The 19,773-nt window shown below is 38.3% G+C and overlaps 1 protein-coding gene across 6 annotated transcripts in view; it reads left to right on the top strand.

The window, feature by feature from the left end:
* Window positions 1-15,398, top strand: part of CCDC30 (coiled-coil domain containing 30) — a 165,877-nt gene extending 150,479 nt beyond the window's left edge. For 5 of the 6 annotated variants that reach the window (XM_072609733.1, XM_072609736.1, XM_072609732.1 and 2 more), the window contains 2 exons: window positions 14,671-14,738; window positions 15,064-15,398. In XM_072609733.1, the coding sequence (XP_072465834.1) occupies window positions 14,671-14,738; window positions 15,064-15,277 (282 nt within the window). In that variant the 3' untranslated portion in view covers window positions 15,278-15,398. The remainder of the gene's footprint in view (window positions 1-14,670; window positions 14,739-15,063) is intronic. The other variant, XR_011967154.1, reaches the window with a different exon arrangement.
* Window positions 15,399-19,773: the final 4,375 nt, after the last annotated feature.

Genomic DNA, 19,773 nt, shown 5'->3' with positions numbered 1-19,773 from the left:
TCTATCCAATGTGCCACCTGGATTTAAAGTATGGAGATATCATAAACCCATTTTTGTGATTGCTCTAATGCAAAACTTGCTGAAGGTTCAAGCCATATATTTATCTGAGATTACAATGCAATAGAAGGGAAAAAAATAATAATATTCATTGTCCAGATTCCTCAGACAAAAGCCAGTGAGAAGCTGAAGGTTGCAAGTGGGCTTGTGGCCGGTCTTATTGTCATTTTCTAACTAATGGTTTCTCAGTTTTAAAATAAAGCACCATTCCTGAGGGAGGGGTGAGCTGAAAGACCAGGCTCCCCACCAATAGCTCAGCTTGCCTTGCTGGAGCCAGCTCCAACGACTCAGAGAAAGCCAGTGGATAAATTTTCAGTGTCAACATTTTCATCTCATAAATCAGCAAATTTCTTCAAAGCTGGATGCCCTGTTTTGTTGATTGTCTAGGCAAGAAAGTGATGCAGAAAATATTAACAGTGTAGGTTACACTTGAAAAAGCGGGTCCTGTTCATTCTTCCCAGTGAACCACTTAAATATTTGCCAGCATATCCCGGCCTATCCATATGTATATATACCTGTATAACACGTTATTAAACAAAATTATCATTTACTTGTTCTCCTTTCCCTTCTGTTCTCTTTCTTGTTAGTATATTTAAAGTTCTCTGGCTATTGGGTTTCTCAAATATATATGATATTTTACATTTAGAGCTTGAAGTAACACACTACTATTGAATTCCCTTAACTTTTATTGAATGATAATTCCTTTCCTCCATATTTTGTAATATTGATTTATCGGACAATCTTGATTTATCAGTCTTTTATATTCACTCAGCTCTATTTCTGGGTCCTCTGTTCTTTTCCAGCGATCTCTTTTTCTGTTTTTATTCAGAACTGGTTTTTTAGAATTACTTCTTTATGATATGGTTAAATTGGACAGGATATATCCCCTTTCATCAACTTTTACGTTGTCTCCTTTAAGGACTCTGTCTGACTATTTCCCAATGTAAATGCTGCCTTTTTTTCATCTAATTCTTAGTGCTATAAGCAAGGCAGGGAGCTAAATGTGGATGATGCTGATAGTACTTTGGCAGTCCCTTGCAGTCCCACTCAGGGATGCACTGGAACCAACTCTTGATAAATGAGTCCATTTCCATTGTGAACATTTGCACCTCAGAAATCAGCAAATGCCACAAATCAAGGCTTGATTTATTGTTTTGTGGATCATCTAGGTTTAAGGAAATGATGTAGAAAATGTTAATAATTCAGATTAAATTTAAAGGTATGCCAGGTGCCTATCTTTCCTCCCCAGAGAGTGGGATGTTGAACAGTCACCAGCACACCCTGGTTCTCACACCATATGGCCAGGAGGCCCTCCTGACCTAGACTTACCTTACTCAATCCCCTCAGAAGGGGCCTCCCTAGAAGTAGCTTCTTGGTTTCTGGGAGTCTTCTTCATGGACCTTTTTTCCCTAAGACCTGAGATCAATCAGTAAATCAACACATAACTTGCCCTGCGACACTCCCTGCCCCCACTTTGTCCCAGGTATATTGTTTGGCCTTTTACTTAAACACCAAAATGCACCCTCTTACATTTTGATTGGCATTGCATTAAATCTATAAAATAATTCACAAAGTGTTGGCATTTTTACTCACGTTTTCTTAATTTACTCACATATATGGAATAGCACCCTAATTATTAAATTCTTCCTTTCTTGTCATCAAAATTCTTTTAATGTGTTCTTTGTGCAGGTTGCTCATGTTTTTTCTAAGTCAGAATATATTTTATAATGATTGTAAATGGCATTTTGTTCTGATGAGTTTTCCCCAGTTTTATTGATGACTTTGAAATGCGGGTGATTTTGTGGCTATCTTAAGCAAGATCTTGCTCAAGTCATGAATTATCTTAATCTTTGCTGACCTCAAACTTTTTAGTTAAATAGCTGTTATTTCAAAACAGAGGTATCGTCATCTTTCTCTTGCCAGTATTTATTACTTTATTTTCCATACTTTTGAGCAAATAACATTTCTTAAAATATGTCAAATAGATGTGATAACAATAGACAAACACCCAGTTGTTTTTTAATGGACTTATCTCAGAAGTTTCTTCACCACATGGAATGTTAGGTCCTGGTTTAAACCAGATAATTTTAAAAATAATTTTAATTAAAGGTTTCCTGCTTAAATCTATTAATACTTTATAATATTTCTATTAATATTTTAACATAAATGAATGGTTTATTTTTATTGTACTGATTATTTTGCTAATATTTAACCAGTTTGAATCCAGTTATATATCTTACTTGATCTTAATGAAAAATGAGTATTTATTTATATTTTAGTTGGTATTTTATTTAACAATTAATTTGTAGTGCAGTCATGAGACTGGACTATATAATTTTATCTTTCAGTCAGATTTTTGCCAGATTTTGGGATCAAAACTATATTTGCCTTATAGAAATATTTTCTTTGTGACAATATTCAGAAGTGAGAAGAAGAAATTATGGGTGGGAATTTGGGTGAAGGTCAATGGAAGCAGGAACAGAAGCAGTATTGTCATCACAGCATACTATAGATCGCCTAGAAAGACAGAGGAAATAAATGAGGAGTTCAGGAAATAGCTCACAAACCTGGCACAAGGATAAAGGTTGCATTGATTATCCTGCCCCACTTCAAAGTCATTGCCTTAGGTAAGAACATTTCTTGACTGAATCAATAAATCAGAACTAGGTACTAAGGCCTTTTGATCCTACCTTCAGAAAATCTCTCCTAGATGCCCTCTTCTCTTTGCTGACATCACCACTGTCTTCATCACCTGCTACATAGACTTCTACAAGGTTGGTCTTCAAGTTGGTCTCCCCACATCAGGCTGGTCTTTTCCTCCACTCCATCCTCCACTCAGCTGTCAAAATGATCTTCCTAAAGCACAGATGTGATGATATCACCCCTATTCAATAATCTCCAATGACTTCCCATTACTTCCAGGATCAAATATAAAATCTATTATCTTTTAAAGTTCTTCATTATCTAGTACCTTCATACCTTTCTAGTCTTATTACATTTTATGCCCTTTTCCAAGATATTGTCATCGCAACTCTTCCATCCAGCAACATTGGCCTCCTGGCTGTTTCATGCACCAAATACTCCGTTTTTTGTCTCTGGGCATTTTCTTCAGCTGTCCCCTATGCTTGGAATGCCTTCTCTCTTCGTCTCTACTTCCTGGCTTCCTTTAAGTCCCAGTTAAAATTCTGCCTTCTATAGGAAGCTGACCATCCTGCTCCCCTTCACGCTAATGCCTCTGTTAATTATCTCCAAATTGATCATAGTTCTTGGCAAGTGATCTCTGACATCAGATCTGAGCTCCTTAAGAGGAAGAACCGCTCTCTTTTGTATCCCCAGCCCTTCACTCAGCGTCTGGCACACACTAGTAGGGGCTTATTAAGTGCTTATTGATTTCATACCTCCTGTACTGAGGGAAGTTCCAAGGAAAAGTCTCTGCTATTCCCCCAACTTCTCTCCTGGTGTCTGTCTACTAACAGTAATGTATTCTACTTTATTAAAAACATTTCCTGTCCCTTGAATTTTGCTTCAACCACAAAGAGTCTAGGAGTTAGCTGGAAATAAATATAAATGTCACTTAAGGCAGAAAGCTGAACCTTCTGGGGACTCAACATGATTGTGATCATAATCCTAACTTTCTCTTTAAAATAAGCTCATTAAGGTGGCAGGAGAGGGAACCACAAGGACCTGAAGGGCCATGATACTGTCCCTAAGTTTAAAACAAACTTACTTATTGAAACAGAGTATGATGTCCAGATAATTGAAGGTCCCTCATCTGTAGGAGCTCTCAGTCAAAAGCAGAGTAGCTAAACGTTCCTTGGTGTACCTTAAAAATTTAATCTTTCAAAAGGTGAAGGAACTCATAAAGGGAAATTTTCTTCTTGATCTTGATCTCACTGACAAGGAGAAATTGACGTTTGTGTAGAAATGCGGGAGATCTTTGGGGAAAAGGCATCTTTCCATCTTAGAATTTGTTATAAAGGAGTGAAAAGCTTATAATCTCACATACAGTTTAGATTTTGGTGGAATAAATTTCAAAAGTTCAGAGGAAGAATAGGTGGAGAGTCTGTGGAATAATATTCTAACAGGGAAGTAAGCTGAAAATGAATAAATAGGACACTCTGAGGAGTGAAAATCTCTACCTTGAGATATCTCTGGGAGTACAAAAAGCTTGTTAAGGATTATCGAAAATATCTGATAAATAGCTATATTATCCTGTTGAAATTAGTCCATTTTATTTCTTGTGTACCTAGGTACAGTAAACTCTAGAATTTATTTCCTTTCATATTAGGGGATGTGGAAAGATTTGCTGAAAACCAAGGCTGTGAAGACAAAAAAGGGGAAGCCCTTGTTGTAAGAGGTGCACGTGGGGGTAGTTTTTCTTTCTTCAGAAAAACTTGCTGTTAAGTTGTTACTGGATCTGGGAAAAATAAACAAATAAACAAACAGTTGTGGGAACAGACCATGGCCACTTGTGGGGGGGAGGGGAATTAGGTGGGGTGCACTAGCCCTGAAATACTTGCTCAGAATGCAATCTCCGCATCAGCCACCAGGGGGTGCTCTGAACTCAAGCTACCTGCTCTCAGCCTCAAGTCAATCACTGGTGAAGGCAGCAACCTGTTAGACACCATCCTGAGTCCTGGGTTTATTCCCCTGGGCCAGTGGGACCAACCTGGGATCCCCACGATCCTATCTTGCTAGTACCTCCCCAGGTTCCATCTCATTTAGCCTAGGTTCAAAATGTAAGATTATTACGTAGTATTTGATAACTTCAATAGCTTACCCCAGCCATTCCTATTAAGAATCTTATCTCCTTCCCGAAACTTTACATGACCCCACCCAAAATGCACACTTGCATTATAGACTAGGATATATTTTACTAAATGCAGTTCAGAAAATAGCAATTCCCACCCATGGTGCCCCCCAAGTGGAAAGAATAGTACTCATGCTACATCTTTTTGTAGTATGCTTGGCATTTTTACCAAAAGACAATCAATTATCCTTGCTTTAAATCTGCCAGTTGCCCACAATTAGACAATGTTTTGGCAGTTCTCCCCTTGGGCTCCTCAGAATGGGAGGAATACAGGGAAATTAAAAAAAAGACAAGACTGACACAGGGCTGTTAGAGTTTTTGTGAATGCAGAAGTTTGTGAACATCTAGAAAAGGAAACAGTGATCACAAAGAGCCAACATGACCCTTTCTGACAGGCTATTAAACTGTTAAATGAAGGGCAGGTGTAATTTGCCTAGATTTTAATAAAGCATTTGATAAAGTTTTTTATGTTATTCTTGTAGGAAAGATGGATAGATGTGGTCTAGGGTAGATAATAGTAAAATTGTGTAGATGTGGCACTGATTGACCAAACCTGAAGAGTGGTCATTAATGGTTCACTGTCATCTTGCTAGGAAAGCTCAGTTGGAGTGCCCCAGGCAGCTATATTTGACCCCTGTGCTATTTAATATTTTTATCAATGACTTAATAAATGGCATTATCACATTTGCAGATGGCACAAAACTGGGAGAGATAGCCAGCATACTGGATCATTGAGTTAAGATCAAAAAGTTCTTGACAAGCAAGAACTTCAGGCCATATCAAATAAAATAAAACTTAGTAGATGTAATGCAATGTTTTACATTTGGGTTAAAAAATATCATTTTTATCTTTTACAAGATAGAGGAAGTATGGTTAGATTGTAATTTGTCTGAAAAAATCTGGGGGTTTTAATGTACTTTCAGTACTTTCAGTTCAGTATGAATCAAAAGCATGATATGGCAGCCAAAAAAACCAATGTGATCTTAGGCTAGAGAGTGTCTAGCACGGGAATCATAATGATGAAGGGCCTTAAGTCCATTCCATATGAAGATAGGCTGTAGGAACTGGGGATATTTAGCCTATAGAAGAAAAGACTTCTGGGGAAGAAGAAGAACATTATAGCTATTTTCCAATATTTAAGGGGTTGTCACATGGAAGAGTGCTTGTTGGGCTCAACCTCAGAGAAAAAAAGTAAGATCAATGAGTAGAATTGACAAAGAGATAAATTTAAATTTGATGTGATTATAAGGGAGTTGATCTTTCATAGACAGACACAGAAAAGGGGCTAGATAACAAAATGTTAAGCCAACTATAAGAATGTTACCATTGTCAACTGATTCCATTATGAGGTACAGTGAGTGAATCGTAAGGGAAACAAAAATGATAAGATAAAGAATGAGAGGTCAGAGAGAACTAAAGAAAAGCAAGCTGATGAGAAGCTTTGTGGAGATGGGAAAATAGAAGCAGAAGCAGAAACAGCCACTACAAAAACAGGAGCCAGGATTCTCAGATTGAGGCTGTTTAAGTCAATCAAGCACAAGGAGTGTTTGGACAGATATAGTATTGTTACTGAAACCATGCCTTGACTATGAACCTCATAGGATCTCCTTTCTGCCCTTGAGATGTCTCATAGAAGGCTGAAATCCTTCCTTCTGGGCATAGAAAAAGTCTGCCTACCTTTCTTTGTTTTAGACATTTACTTTAATTTTATAAGGAATATTAACTATAGGTCTTTGCTAGTCTGCGTGTACTTATGGGAAATGAACTTGGGATGAGATAACTGAAGAGGGAGCATATTCAAAGGTGAAAGAGATCTATTAACAAGGTGTTTTGCCAGAGCACTCTCTCTGGAGGGGACTTGGAGCTAGAAAAAAAAATACAGATCCTTTGATATAAGTTAAAGTAGAAAAGGAGAGAAACTCTTTTAAGCAATGAGTCAGTAGTGGGGTGAGAGAAGGGGCAGATAGGAGTGATGAAACAATCTTGTTATCTATTTCCCCATCGCTGCTGCAAGGCAGGGGTGGAGGGGAGTTGTCTGGAGATATTTTTTTCCCTGTTTTTATTTTTCTTTGCTTGTAAAATTTAAACACTGCTTTAATTCTTCCTTCCTGCTTAAGCAGAATTTTCCAGCGTTATTGCTACATTGGTATTTTATTTTCTTCTCTTGTGTATAGCTGCCTCCATTATACCTTCTCTGCATTACTACGTTAAATTTACATATGAAAGGCTACATTTAACACTGAGTAGTTTTGTTACTGATCACTGTGCAAACAAAATGCTATGACTGTTATTACTTTTGATTCGCACTACGTTATTCAGCATCATTTGCTTAGAGCACCACATTACAGTATGATTGTGGTATATGTATGCCTATGTGGATAGCTCATTGTCATAATGCTGGCAGTTAAGTATTGTCATTATGGATAAATACTTTTAAAATATGAGTATTGTATGTGAAATGTATTGTTGTTTAATGAGCATCAATATCTTTGTCGGACGACTGATATTTGCAACAGACTCTTTATGAAGATGAGGACATTACAAAAATATCGAAGGACATAGTAAAAGAGTTAGAGATTCTGATTCTAGTTCCTAATGCAGAATGGCTAGGAGAATTCACTAAGGATATGTTTTGTGAATTGCTAGATCCATTCAGCCATTCAAATTTGTGACAAAATCCATGTAGGGGACACCCTCCAACAGCCTTCTTAGAAAATGGCTTGCAGAATTCTGTCTAAAGTGGAGAAGTTGTGTTTTATTTTTTGAATGTAACATTAATGAGTAAAGAGAAAGACAGCACAGCAGTTCAAGTATGATAGAAATCTTTCTTAAAGGCACCATCTATAGAAGAAACTGAGGTGAAATTTTCACCCTTAGAAATAGACATCTTGCCTGTAGGTCAAGCTGATTCCATATTCTCCATGGCAGAAATTAAAGTTCTGTCTATTCACAGAGTTCCTCTAAGCCAGGAGTGGAGAACCTGTGGCCTTGAAGTCACATGTGGCCCTCTAACTCCTCAAGTGTGATCCTTTGACCAAATCTAAACTTTACAGATTAATAAAATGATTTGTTCTGTAAAACTTGAACTCAGTCAAAAGGCCACACCCATGGACCTAGGAGATCACATGTGGCCTGGAGGCCTCAGGTTCCCTACCTCTGCCCTAAGCCATAAAGAGGAGCCCCTCTTAGGAGGGCCACAGCTAGGTCCTTTGCAGCAGAGATAAGTTACTTGTGTGTAAGGCATGGACATATCCTCCTAGGGCACTCAGAGATGTTTAGGAACATGTCTGAGACCTCATCGCAACAGTAAATAGGAACTTCCTCAGGAACATCCCCTTGCCCTCCTAGAGAAGGTTCACTAGAGATCCAGTGCAAATGTGCAACAGAACTTTGACAAAGCTAAAAGGCAAATTTGACTTCAGATATATTACTAAGACTTGTGGGATAAAACCCATGACTGGATTATGGCTCTTGATGAAGATACTTATTCAAAATAAATAGAATATATAAAAGAGGATGGATATAACATTGTATATTTTAAAACTATATTCTTGTGGGGAAATCTAGGAATCAGAGTGGAGAAGCGTGATGGAGAGCATCTGGTCAAAGGTCAAAGGAGAGAGGAAAAAGGGAATGATTTTATCATTGGAGTATACTGTAGACCACCTGGACAGGAAAAGAAAAATATATAAGGATATGGAAAACAGATCACAATTCAGCACAGAGGCATAATGTCTCAGTGATGAGTAGTAGTGGTAGATGCTAGAGTTCTCTCTCTATGCCCAAAGCAAGGCAGCTACGACTTCCTTTAGTGATACTTACTAATTGGAGCTAGCAGCTGGGGTGGAAATAATGGGAACTTTGGGAGGAAAGTGACTGAACCATCCAAAAGTTTGTGATATAGGAAAGGAAATCTGGGCTTAGTTGAACCTATACCCTAAATTTTGGGAAAGTTGATTTCAGAGTGTTCAGAGGAAAGATAGGGAGGATTCAGTTGATTAAATATGAGCTGTCCATCCAGGCTTTGAGAATAGTAGGTATGATGGAGATGCCAGACACAGGAAATCCTGTTTGGAAGGGAAAGCCCTGAAAATCCATTATAATCCAAAGTTCTAAGGACATTTCTAGAATTTGAAGGTTATTATTGCAAGTTTGTTAAGAATGATACTAAATGACTGAATGACCCCACTCATGCCTGTATGATCAAAAAGAACCAGAAGCAAAAAGACAAAAAAGGATGATTTATTTTTGAAATTGATGGCCAGACAGATGTGGAAAAGCTGTCAGCTGCCTTATACATGTACTAGTATTACCCTGAGAAGACCTCAAAAAAAGCCTTTTTGTGATGCATAAAGATACCAAGTGTGGAGAATCTAGAAGTTCTTACCAAGAGAATGATGGTCACCAGAAACCAGTTGCATTTGTTAGCAGAGGTCTGAGTGACAGTGAAACTCATTATCTCATGCACAAGCTAGAGTTCTTGGTTTTGAAGCAGACTGTCACTGAGAATTTCAAAGATTACTTGAATGGAGCTAACCTATTCTGACCAGTGCCAAGTTAGCTATGGCTTGCCAGAAATGAGGAGAAATGCTATCCAACAATAAATTCAACATATGTTACTGGCCAGGGAAGACTAATATGGACACAGATATCCTTTCCTAAAGGCCATGTGATACCTCAACTATTGTAATTACCCTCAGGAAGGAATGATCTTACGTGACACCCAAGGAGCTGAGCTACTGGTGAATAGCAGAATGTCTAAGAGATAGGGACTCCTTTCAGATTGCATGCCAATAGTACATATGTGCCTTGTTTCATTGAATCTTGCTTCTCAGTCTGAGTTGTCTATGGATGACTACTATTGAAAGCATATTACTGATAAGAGATCATGAGGAGTGATATCACAAGGCAAAGAACAAGGAAGTGAGGTTTGAGTCTCCTAAATGGACCCTGTTTTTGAGATAGTGGCAGAAGTTAGAGCTGTGCAATAGAATGCTGCCCCAGATTGTTTCTGATCTTCCAGATGAAAGCAGCTGATGCTACCCAGAGCACATTGGATTATGGTTTTGCCACCAGGTATAGAGAAGTAGACTTGACTCTTGTCTATGGTACTCCCAATCTGGTCTGATCAGAGAGCTCCCCTAGGGCCTGTTATTCCAGGTGGGCCTCAGTCATGCTTGACTGTACTCTCCCACCATGTTTTCACTAGCTGCCCTCATACTACACATATGCCCTGCCACACCCCTTTGCAGTTCTGGAACAATAATCAAATCAAAACTGCCAGTACTTCTGGAAATGATGTGTCCACTTCCCTATGATTTTACTTACCAACGCAGTAACTTTCCAAACTAAAATAACCATCTCTGACTGTTACTCCTGTATATGTCTTGCCTCTTAGAATATGAACTCCTTGAGAGCAGAAACTGTTTTTGCTTTGGTGTTTATACCCCCAATGCTTGATTTTTCATTTCACTTGGAGTCAGAAAGATCTTGACTCTGGAATCCCACCTCAGGTTCTTGCAGGTGATGTGGCAAATTTCATAACTTTTCGGCCTCAGTTTGCTAATCTGTAAAATGAAACTAATAATTCTTGGAGTATTTACAGGACTACTGTGAGGATCAAATGTCTTTTATTAAAATTTCCCCTCACTAGAGCTCTTCAGACAAAGAAAGCTGGATGATTACTTACTTATCGTCCATGTTGTTAAAGGGGATTTTAAAAAAAATGTTGATTAGATCAGATAGTCTTCCAACTTGGAAATTCTGTGATTTTATGGTAGCATCATTTCTTTATAGTTCAGAATTGTCTTATATAATATTTGAGGTTATTTTTATTCTGCAAAGGCTTGGAAAATTTTACTTTAAGTCTTCCTCATTCTGATGCTTTTTTAAGGAACAAGTCATAAATTACCCGGTTTTGTCCTTTGCTAGATGATGTAGTGTAGTGGATAGTGTTAGGCCTGGGATCAGGAAGACTTGCTGACTTCAGGTCTGGCCTCAGCCACTTATTAGCTGTGTGACACTGAGCAAGCCACTTAACCCTGTTTGCCTCAGTTACCTTATCTGTAAAATGAGATACAACTCTAGTGCCAAGAAAACCCCAAGTGAGGTCACGAAGAGTCAGACGTGACTAAAATGAATGAACAACAAAAACTTGGTTGCAACTGATTGCTTTTGGTTAGAAAGTATCCTGCTTTGTCAGTTTGGGTATTTCACATTTTTGCAGGTGTTTACTAAGTTGTTTCAGTTTCACCAGTGTATTCACTTCAAGGTATGTAATCTCAGATCATTTCATTTTCATTCATTGTGGTTTTTCCCTTTCTCATTTCTAATTTTGATAATTTCATGTTAATTTTTTAAAAATTTAATATAGATTCAGTCTTGCCCTACAGGAAAATAGGAGGAGATAAGAGAAGGGAGGGGCTGATAGAAGGGAGGAGGAAGGGGAAAGGGGTCATCAGAATGCATGATGTCTTGGGGTGGGGGGAAGGGACAGATGGGGAAAAATTTAGAACTCAAAATCTTGTAGAAGTGAATGTTGAAAACTAAAACTAAAAATAAATCTAAAAGGGAAAAGATTTACTATAGATACAACTCATGCTTTCTTTTTCTCTCCTGTAACATAGGCCTCTAGCATTATAAATTTAATTTTGAAAATTACTTTGAATTCTATAGAGTTTGATGTGTGGTATCTGTATTATCATTATCTTCAAGGTTATCTCTCGTGAACTCTCATCCTCCCTTTCCTCTTTTTTCCCTACATCTAATTACTGGATGATTGTTTGTTTTCAATCTAACCTTTCAAAAGTCTCTCAGATCTACCTTATCTGCTTCATTCTCACTTTCATGCCTTAGTCCACAATTCAGTACTTTGCACCTGGATTATAGCTGTATCCTAATTGATTTTCCTGTGTTTTCCCTGTTCTTCTTTATATGCTGCCAACAAACTAATCTTACCAGAGCACTGCTCTTATTAGTTCAATCTTCCTTCCCTCTTCTATCTTTATGCATTACCCCCACTTGCATACATGATAAAGTTCTAACTCTTCAATCTAGAATCCAAAGCCCTACACTATCATTCCAGCACTCTTCCTCAACACAAAATCTGTTCCAGGTAAACTAGTCTATTCACTGGTAATTCAATTCAACAGCAAAAATCAATTAAGCACCCATGATGTGCAGACCTTATGGGAATAGTGGAATATGTACCTTAAATTTTGGGCCCAATGGACAAGTGCCAGCTTTGGAGTAGAGGGCTTAAGCAAACTGTGGCCATCTGACACCCTCCCTGTGGGACTGCAAACAAGTCGCTTACCCTCTCCATTGTAAAATGAGGAGCTTGGACCTGATGACCTCAGAGTATTCTTCTGTCTCTAAATGCATCTAAAATCCTTTGTGAAGGATTCTGGGAGACAAAAAGGTAAATTGGGCACTTCTAGACCTTAGAGTCTGGTGATCAGGGATACCAGCACACACACAACTCCTGATAATTCAGACAAGAATGTGATCAGTGCATATGAGAGGACTTATACCTTGTGGTTTTTGATCTCTGTACTTTGGCTTATGGCATTCTTATTCCCTAGGAGGTTCTCTCCTTCCCTTCCTGAACACTACCCAACTCAAAGCTATGACAAAGCACCACTCCTGGCTCTCTCTTATCTCCTGGATGCTTCTGCAATTTCTTCCTGATCTCCTCATTGAGCATGCCAAGCTCCTGCTTTGTCGGCTAAATCTTCATGTGTCTTCCTGTTGTATTGCAGTTCTAAAAGAACTGGGCCACATTGAATGTACCTCTTTTAGTGCCTGGAGCAGTACTTTTTCAGAAGAAGTGCTTAATATATCTCTTGAATGAAACCCTTCCCAAGTTCTTGGCTTTAAAAATGGATGGTGGGAGACTCCGGAAGTTATTTGATCCTTAAAAGAAAAACAGTTACAAATTTCATCCTTACTTTCATAGGGCTTCAGATACCTAGAGGTTTAGGCAAGGTCCTGAAAAAAATTACAAGTAAGCCTCTGAGTGACTTGGAGGGACATTTCCTTTTCAGGCAGTACTGAGGATGATAGAGCAGCCTAATATTTTACTCTAGGTGCTTACCCTCAGTACTAGAGACCATCTTAAGAATCTCTTTCTTTATATGCAATGGGGATAAGCATATCCAGAATATCAAGGGAATTAATGAAAAGAAATGCTAGGGAAGGTGGCCTAGCCCTACCACATCTCAAATTGTATTATAAAGCAGCAATCATCAAAACCACTTGGTACTGGCTAAGAAATAGAGGAGTAGACAAGTGGAATAGGTTAGATACTCAAGACATAGTAGTCAATGAATATAGCAGTCTAATGTTTGATAAACCCAAGGACCCCAGCTTCTGGGATAAGAACTCACTGGCAAAAAATGCTGGGAAAACTAGATAACAGTGTAGTAGAAACTGGGCATAGAACAGTGTTTGATACCATACAGCAGAGTAAAGTCCAAATGGATACATGATCTTGGTATAAAAACTGATACTATAAACAAATTAGGGGAGCAAGGAACAGTGTATTTGTCAGAATGGAGAAATATATGACCAAACAAGAGTTAGAGAACATTATGAAGTGCAAAATGGATAATTTTGATTACATTAAATTGAAAAGTTTTTACATGAACAAATCCAATGCAACCATGATCAGGAGGGAAGCAGAAAACTGGGAAAGAGGTTTTGCAATGAGTGTCTATGATAAAGGCCTCATTTCTAAAATATATAAAGAACTGAGTCAAATGTACAAGAATACAAGTCATTCCCCAATTGACAGTCAAAGGATATGAACAGGGAGTTTTCAGAGGAAGAAATTAAAGCTATCCATTGTCATACGAATGACTATAAATCACTCAATCACTATTGATTAGAGAGATACAAATCAAAACAACTCTGAGGTACCACATCACACCTATCAGATTGGCTAACATGACAAAATAGGAAGATGATAAATGTTGGAGAAGATATAGAAGAGTTGAAACACTAATTCATTGTTGGTGGAACTGTGAGCTAATCCAACCATTCTGTAGAGCAATTTGAAACTATGCTCAAAGGTTTACAAAAATGTGCATACCCTTGGACCCAGCAATATCCCTTCTAGGATTGTATCCCCAAGAGATCATAAAAATGGGAAAGGGCCCCACGTGTACAAAAATATTTATAGCAGCTCTCTTTGTGGTGTCCAAAAACTGGAAATCCAGGGGATGCCCACCAACTGGGCAATGGCTGAACAAGCTGTGGTATATGAATGTAATGGAATACTACTGTGCTATGAAAAACAATGAACAGATAGGCCTGGAAAGACTTATATGAACTAATGCTGAGTGAAAGGAGCAGAATCAGGAGATCTTTGTACAGAGTAACAACCACAGTGTGTGAGGAATTTTTCTGGTAGACTTAGCCCTTCACAGCAATGCAAGGACTGAAAATATTCCCAATGGACTCGAGGTAAAATGACATCCACATCCAGAGAAAGAACTATGAAATTAGAAAGAAGAATGAAGCAGAATATTTTCTCTTATGTTTTGTTTTGTTTGGATTTTTTTTCATGGTTTTTCCCATTCATTTTAATTTTTCCATGCGACATGACTAATGTGAAAATGTATTTAATAAGACTGTATGTGTAGAACCCTTATAAGATTGCATGCCTTCTCAGAGAGGGAGGGGGAGAAAATCCAAGACTTGTGAAAGTAATTGTAGAAAACTGAAAACAAACAAATTTTAAAAAATAAAAGAAAAATAAAAAAGATAAAAAATAAAAAAAAAATCTCTCTCTTTCTTTTCAGGAGCTAACAATAAGTGAGCTGTCCGAGAGTGAGTTATTGAATAAGAAGCTGATTTTTCCCAACTCAAGGTCAGTAACATGGGGAAAACAGTTTCATGGTCAGGATTCCTGATTCTTTTCCCTTCTCCTACACCATTAGAATTTTCTACCAAATTCATAGACTCTTCCAGGGAATTCTAGTCTTGTAGAAGAAAACTAACAAATACTATTCCAAACTGAATTTTGCTTTATTTAATTTATACTTTTTAACTCTGAAGAACTCCATGTAATCTCATAAATTTTGGAAAGGTGTGGTTTTTCAAAATTCCCTTAAAAAAACAAACCTCTTCCCAAATACTTACATAGAAGGAAAATGACTATATGTCTCTGAATCCTCACCCATTCCCTCTCTCAGTTTTTCAACAACAGGTTTGGCAAAGTCAACTGAAAATCTTAAAGTGACTGAAATCCATAAGTCTGAAGAACTACTTGGAAGCCCCAAGTCTTCCCCATCTTCTTCACTTTCACAACCTTTTGAAGTGGCCATCTTAAATGTGGCTTCTCTAGGAGGCAAACCCAGCAGCCACGACCAAGACAAAAATCAGAAAGATGGATCTACTGACAATTAACAAGGGCACCAAGAAAAGCTCTAGGAAAGAGGAAGAGAAGAAGAGGCACCTCAGAACACCAGCAAGAATTTCTAGATGAAGTCTAGCCAATGAAGCCATTAAACCATTTAGAGAAACTGGAGTATGTTTCTGTTGTTCCTCTTTGTTTGTTTTACACAAAATCTCACAGTCTAAAGGGACCTGAGAGGTAATCTAGTCCCATATGTACTTGAACAAGAATCTTTTATACAGTATCCCAAGAAGTGGTTCACCTAAAGACCATCAGGGATAGGGAACTCAGCATCTACCTAGATAGCCCATTCCACTTTTAAATCATTATCATTAGGAAGTTTTTCCTGATGTTCATAAACAATCTTCTTCCTGCTGACTTCTAGGGTCACAATATAGAGCACTGGAAAGACCTGAGTCTAAGCCTCCACTAGGATACTGACTAGGTGTATGACCAGAGGCAAGTCACCCAATCTCTTTTGAAACTATCTCATTAGTCCTTGGAATCTTTGGGAAGGATCCTTTCACTGAGAATTGGTCCTCATCCATAAAATTGGGATGATGTCTATACTATCAAATATCACTGTAAGGAAAGCACTTTGTAAATCTTCCAATGCTTTCATATTTGTATTATTATCAACATTTCATAAAGCAACCTCTTAAATACTTTGTCAGCTATCCTATCTCCTACCCAAGTCTGTCTTCTTCAAACTAAATCTATCCAGCTCCTTTAACCAATCTTCATATGGCATGACCTTCAGTCCTCTCAACGTCCCTTCTCTGACTGTGCCCCCGACATGTCAGTGTGCTTCCTAAATTATGACATCCAGTACTAAACACAGTCCCACTAGTGCAGAGGACAGTAAATTATTCTAAAGAGTAGACAGTATTATTACTCTTAATGGACATTGAATTAAATTGTTTCGGCTGCTGTGTCACAGTATATTGACATCTTCGGATGTTTTACTGTCAATGTAATGACTTATGCTGTATAACTTATGTTCCACCAGTATAATGTAGAAACCAATAGAGCAACATTCTATCTCTAGAGGAGGGACCAGCTAACTCTGGGCCTGCCATACTTAGTTGTATGGCCTGTTATCTAAGAAGCATTTTTATTTTTATAAATAAAGCTTACATTTAAGTATTTTACATTTTTCAAATTGTAAACACCCTTCTTGGCTCAGAGAGATACAAAAACACTCTTCAGGAACTTAGCTCTCAAGCCATAGTTTACTGACCCCTGCTCTAGGGTGCAATGATTTAAAAAAGAGGTGGAACCCTTTAGCTTGAAGGACATTTATATGTTGAAAGAAAGGGAATCAAATCAATAAAACATGAATTGCACAGTGGAACAAAACATTGATTTAATAGGCCAAGTTAAATTCTCATCTGTTTTCAGATGAACCAGTCTGAACCTTTATATTTTCTGAACTGGAATATCAAAGTATTTTCTGACCTGAGCCTCAAATGAGCTGATAAAAATATCAGTCAGCAAGTATTTGCTGAATGCTTGCTTACTGTTGTGCTTAATTCAAATCCCGGGTTTATGCCCTAGCTGCCATGTGCTGACAGCTGCACCCTTAAAGGGATCACACACAAAACATTTATGGAGCCAATGCTAGGTTTGCAGAATCTCTAGAATATTGGGGCTAGCACTTTGATGAAAAGTGAAGTCATTTATACATCACCCTCTCCCAGGCAGTCAATCCATTCCTACCCGAGTGCTTAGGTCACCAGCACTGAAAGTACTACCACTTATTCTAGAACTGCAGGGGAAATTTAAGATATAGTACTTTCTACACATTGAGGCAGTGCCGAACAATCTATTCTGATTCCTTGTAATAGCTTTTAAATTTCATGCAATATTTTGCCTGCTTCATTATAATATTCTAATTTGCTCCTTTCCCCACAGAGTTCTAGACTTTTTTTTTTCAAATAAATGGCATGTGATTTTGAAATCTGTTGCACAACTTTTATCTACAGAAAATTGCAGAATATTAGAACTGGAGAAAGGCCTTAAATTAGGTTATCTAGCTACCTCATTATACAGATAAGGAAATGGGTCCAGAGAGATGTGGAGAGAAGGAGACAGAGAAAGAGACAGAGGAGAGAGATAGACATGTAAAAACAGAGGGATGGAGGAGGAGAGGGAAAAAAAGAGAAATCAAGAACTACACTTGAAGCACTATGCTTAGGGTTGACAACAAATTGTTATTATTTAGCTGTTCAGTCTTATCCAACTCTTCGTGATCCCATTGGGGTTTTCTTAGCAAAGATACTGGAGTGGTTTGCCATTTTCTTCTCCAGCAGATTAAGGTAAATGGAAGTTAAGTGACTTGCCCAGGGTTACACAGCTAGTAAATGTCTGAGGCTGAATTTGAACTCAGGTCTTCCTGACTCTAGGATTCTAGGACTAACATTCTTATATACTAAGCCACCTAACTGCCTCCAGGGATACAAATACAAAATATTCTCCATGGTTCTGTACTCTCAGGGAACTTACATTCTAATAGGTGAAGGTAAAACATAAGAGGAGTCGGGAAACGGATGGAACAGTCCCTGTGCCTGGTAAAGCTGCAAGAAGGTAACCTTGAATGAAGTAAGCAGGGCCAATGAGCCAGGACCCAGGGAAGAAGGCATCCAAGGACAAGTTAAGGGAAGCTGCTGAGGAGATGAGGCCCATCAAAGTTGAGATGGGAGTGCTGGTGTGCCTATAATACTTTGTAATTTGAGTTAGTTATGTGAGACTGTAACAACAAACCACAAACATTAAATCCATACCAGGTGCTTGAGATAGAAGTACAAAGAATGAAACCTTTCCTACTTGGAAGGAATAGAGGTTAACAGTTACATGTATGAGTAGACACAACATAAATACAAAGTGATTGAGTATAAATACAAAGTAGCAGAATACGAGGTTGTCTGGGAGGGACAGCATTAGCATTTCGAGGATCATGAAAGGCTTCGTGAAAAAGATGGTGCTTACCCTGCTTCTTGAAGGGAGAGAGTGCCTGCAAGTATGAGGTAGAAGGACTGAGGGAGTTCATTCCGGGCAGGTGGCATGGCCAGTACAAATACATAGAGGTAGGAATGTTGTGTGTGAGGAACAGAAAGACCAGTTTGGCTGAATCACAGTGGGGGAGCGGGAAGAAAGTAAGGGGCAATGATGCTGAAAATATATGTTGGTTGAAGCCTGATTGTGCAGGGTTTTAAAAACTAAACAGTTTATATTTGATCCTAGAGGAAATATCAAACCACTGGAGCTGATTAAGAGAGTCACATGGTCAGATGTGTGCTTAAGGACTGAATCAGTGAGAAATTTGAGACAGTGACACTAATAACAATAGCTAGCCTTTACATAGCATTTAAGGTTTGCAGAGCCATTTTGTAGACAATATGTGCAAATATGTTATTTCATTTGATCCTCTCAAACAACAACCCTTGAAGTAGGTGCTATAATTATCCCCATTTTACAGACGGGGGGAAGTGGACTGAGGTTTAAATGACTTGCTACTAAGTGTCTGAGGCTAGATTTGAACTCTAGCCAATCAATCAATCAATGAACAAATCTTCATGACTCCAGGTGCAGCACTCTATCTACTGTGCCATGTAGCAGCTTTGGTAAAGGAGGATAAGGACCAAGAGAAGGCTATTAGATTTGGCAATTAAGAGGTCATACTTTGTAAAGAGTATTTTCAATTGAGTGATGAAGTCAGAAGCAGTGTGTAAAGCACTGAGGAGAAAAAAGTCAAACAAGGATTTCTTGTGTTTACTTTTTGCCAGTCACTGAGCTAAGCCCTGGGAATATATTGAAAGGCAAACGTCAGTCTCTGCCCTCAGGAGCTCAAAATCTAATAGGGGAGAGAAAAAAAAAATTATGTACCACCAAACTATATACAGGATAACTAGGAAATAGTTAACAGAGAGAAGGCTAGAATTAAGAGGGGCAGGAAAACACTTCCTCTAGAACAGGGCTTCTTAAACTTTTTCTACTTGTGACCCCTTTTCAGTTTTGGCAGCAGGGTGTGTTGGCATTGCATAGTTGGAGGGCATGCACAGTACAAAGTGCGCATGCTTTGTGTTCGGAAACAAGGTTGGATGCAATATGGGCAAGCACTCCCAGAAACACCTCTAATTCATTACGAGTTTGATTTTGAATTAATTTTTGGTCATTGTGCATTTAGAAACCTTTTACTGCTGCCAAGTTTTTCACAACCCCATATGGGGTCATGACCCACAGTTTAAGAAGCACTGCATTTGAAAAAAATATTTTAGCTGAGATTTGAAGCTAGGGAAACCTGTAGGCAGAGAGATGGATGCCAGGCATGAGGGGATAGCCAGAGAAGACATCCAGAGCTGAGAGATGGAGTAACTTGTTCATACAATAGCAAGGAGCCCAGTGTCACTAGACTGAAGAATATGTAGTGGGGAGTAAGGTGTAAGAAGACTGGAAAGGTAGGAGAAGGCACATATAACAAGCTTTGAATAATAAACAGAGAATTTTG

Source organism: Notamacropus eugenii, chromosome 5 (genome assembly GCF_028372415.1).
Source record: "Notamacropus eugenii isolate mMacEug1 chromosome 5, mMacEug1.pri_v2, whole genome shotgun sequence".
In the NCBI taxonomy this organism is placed as follows: Eukaryota; Metazoa; Chordata; class Mammalia; order Diprotodontia; family Macropodidae; genus Notamacropus; species Notamacropus eugenii.
This window is presented reverse-complemented; position numbering and strand designations above follow the sequence as displayed.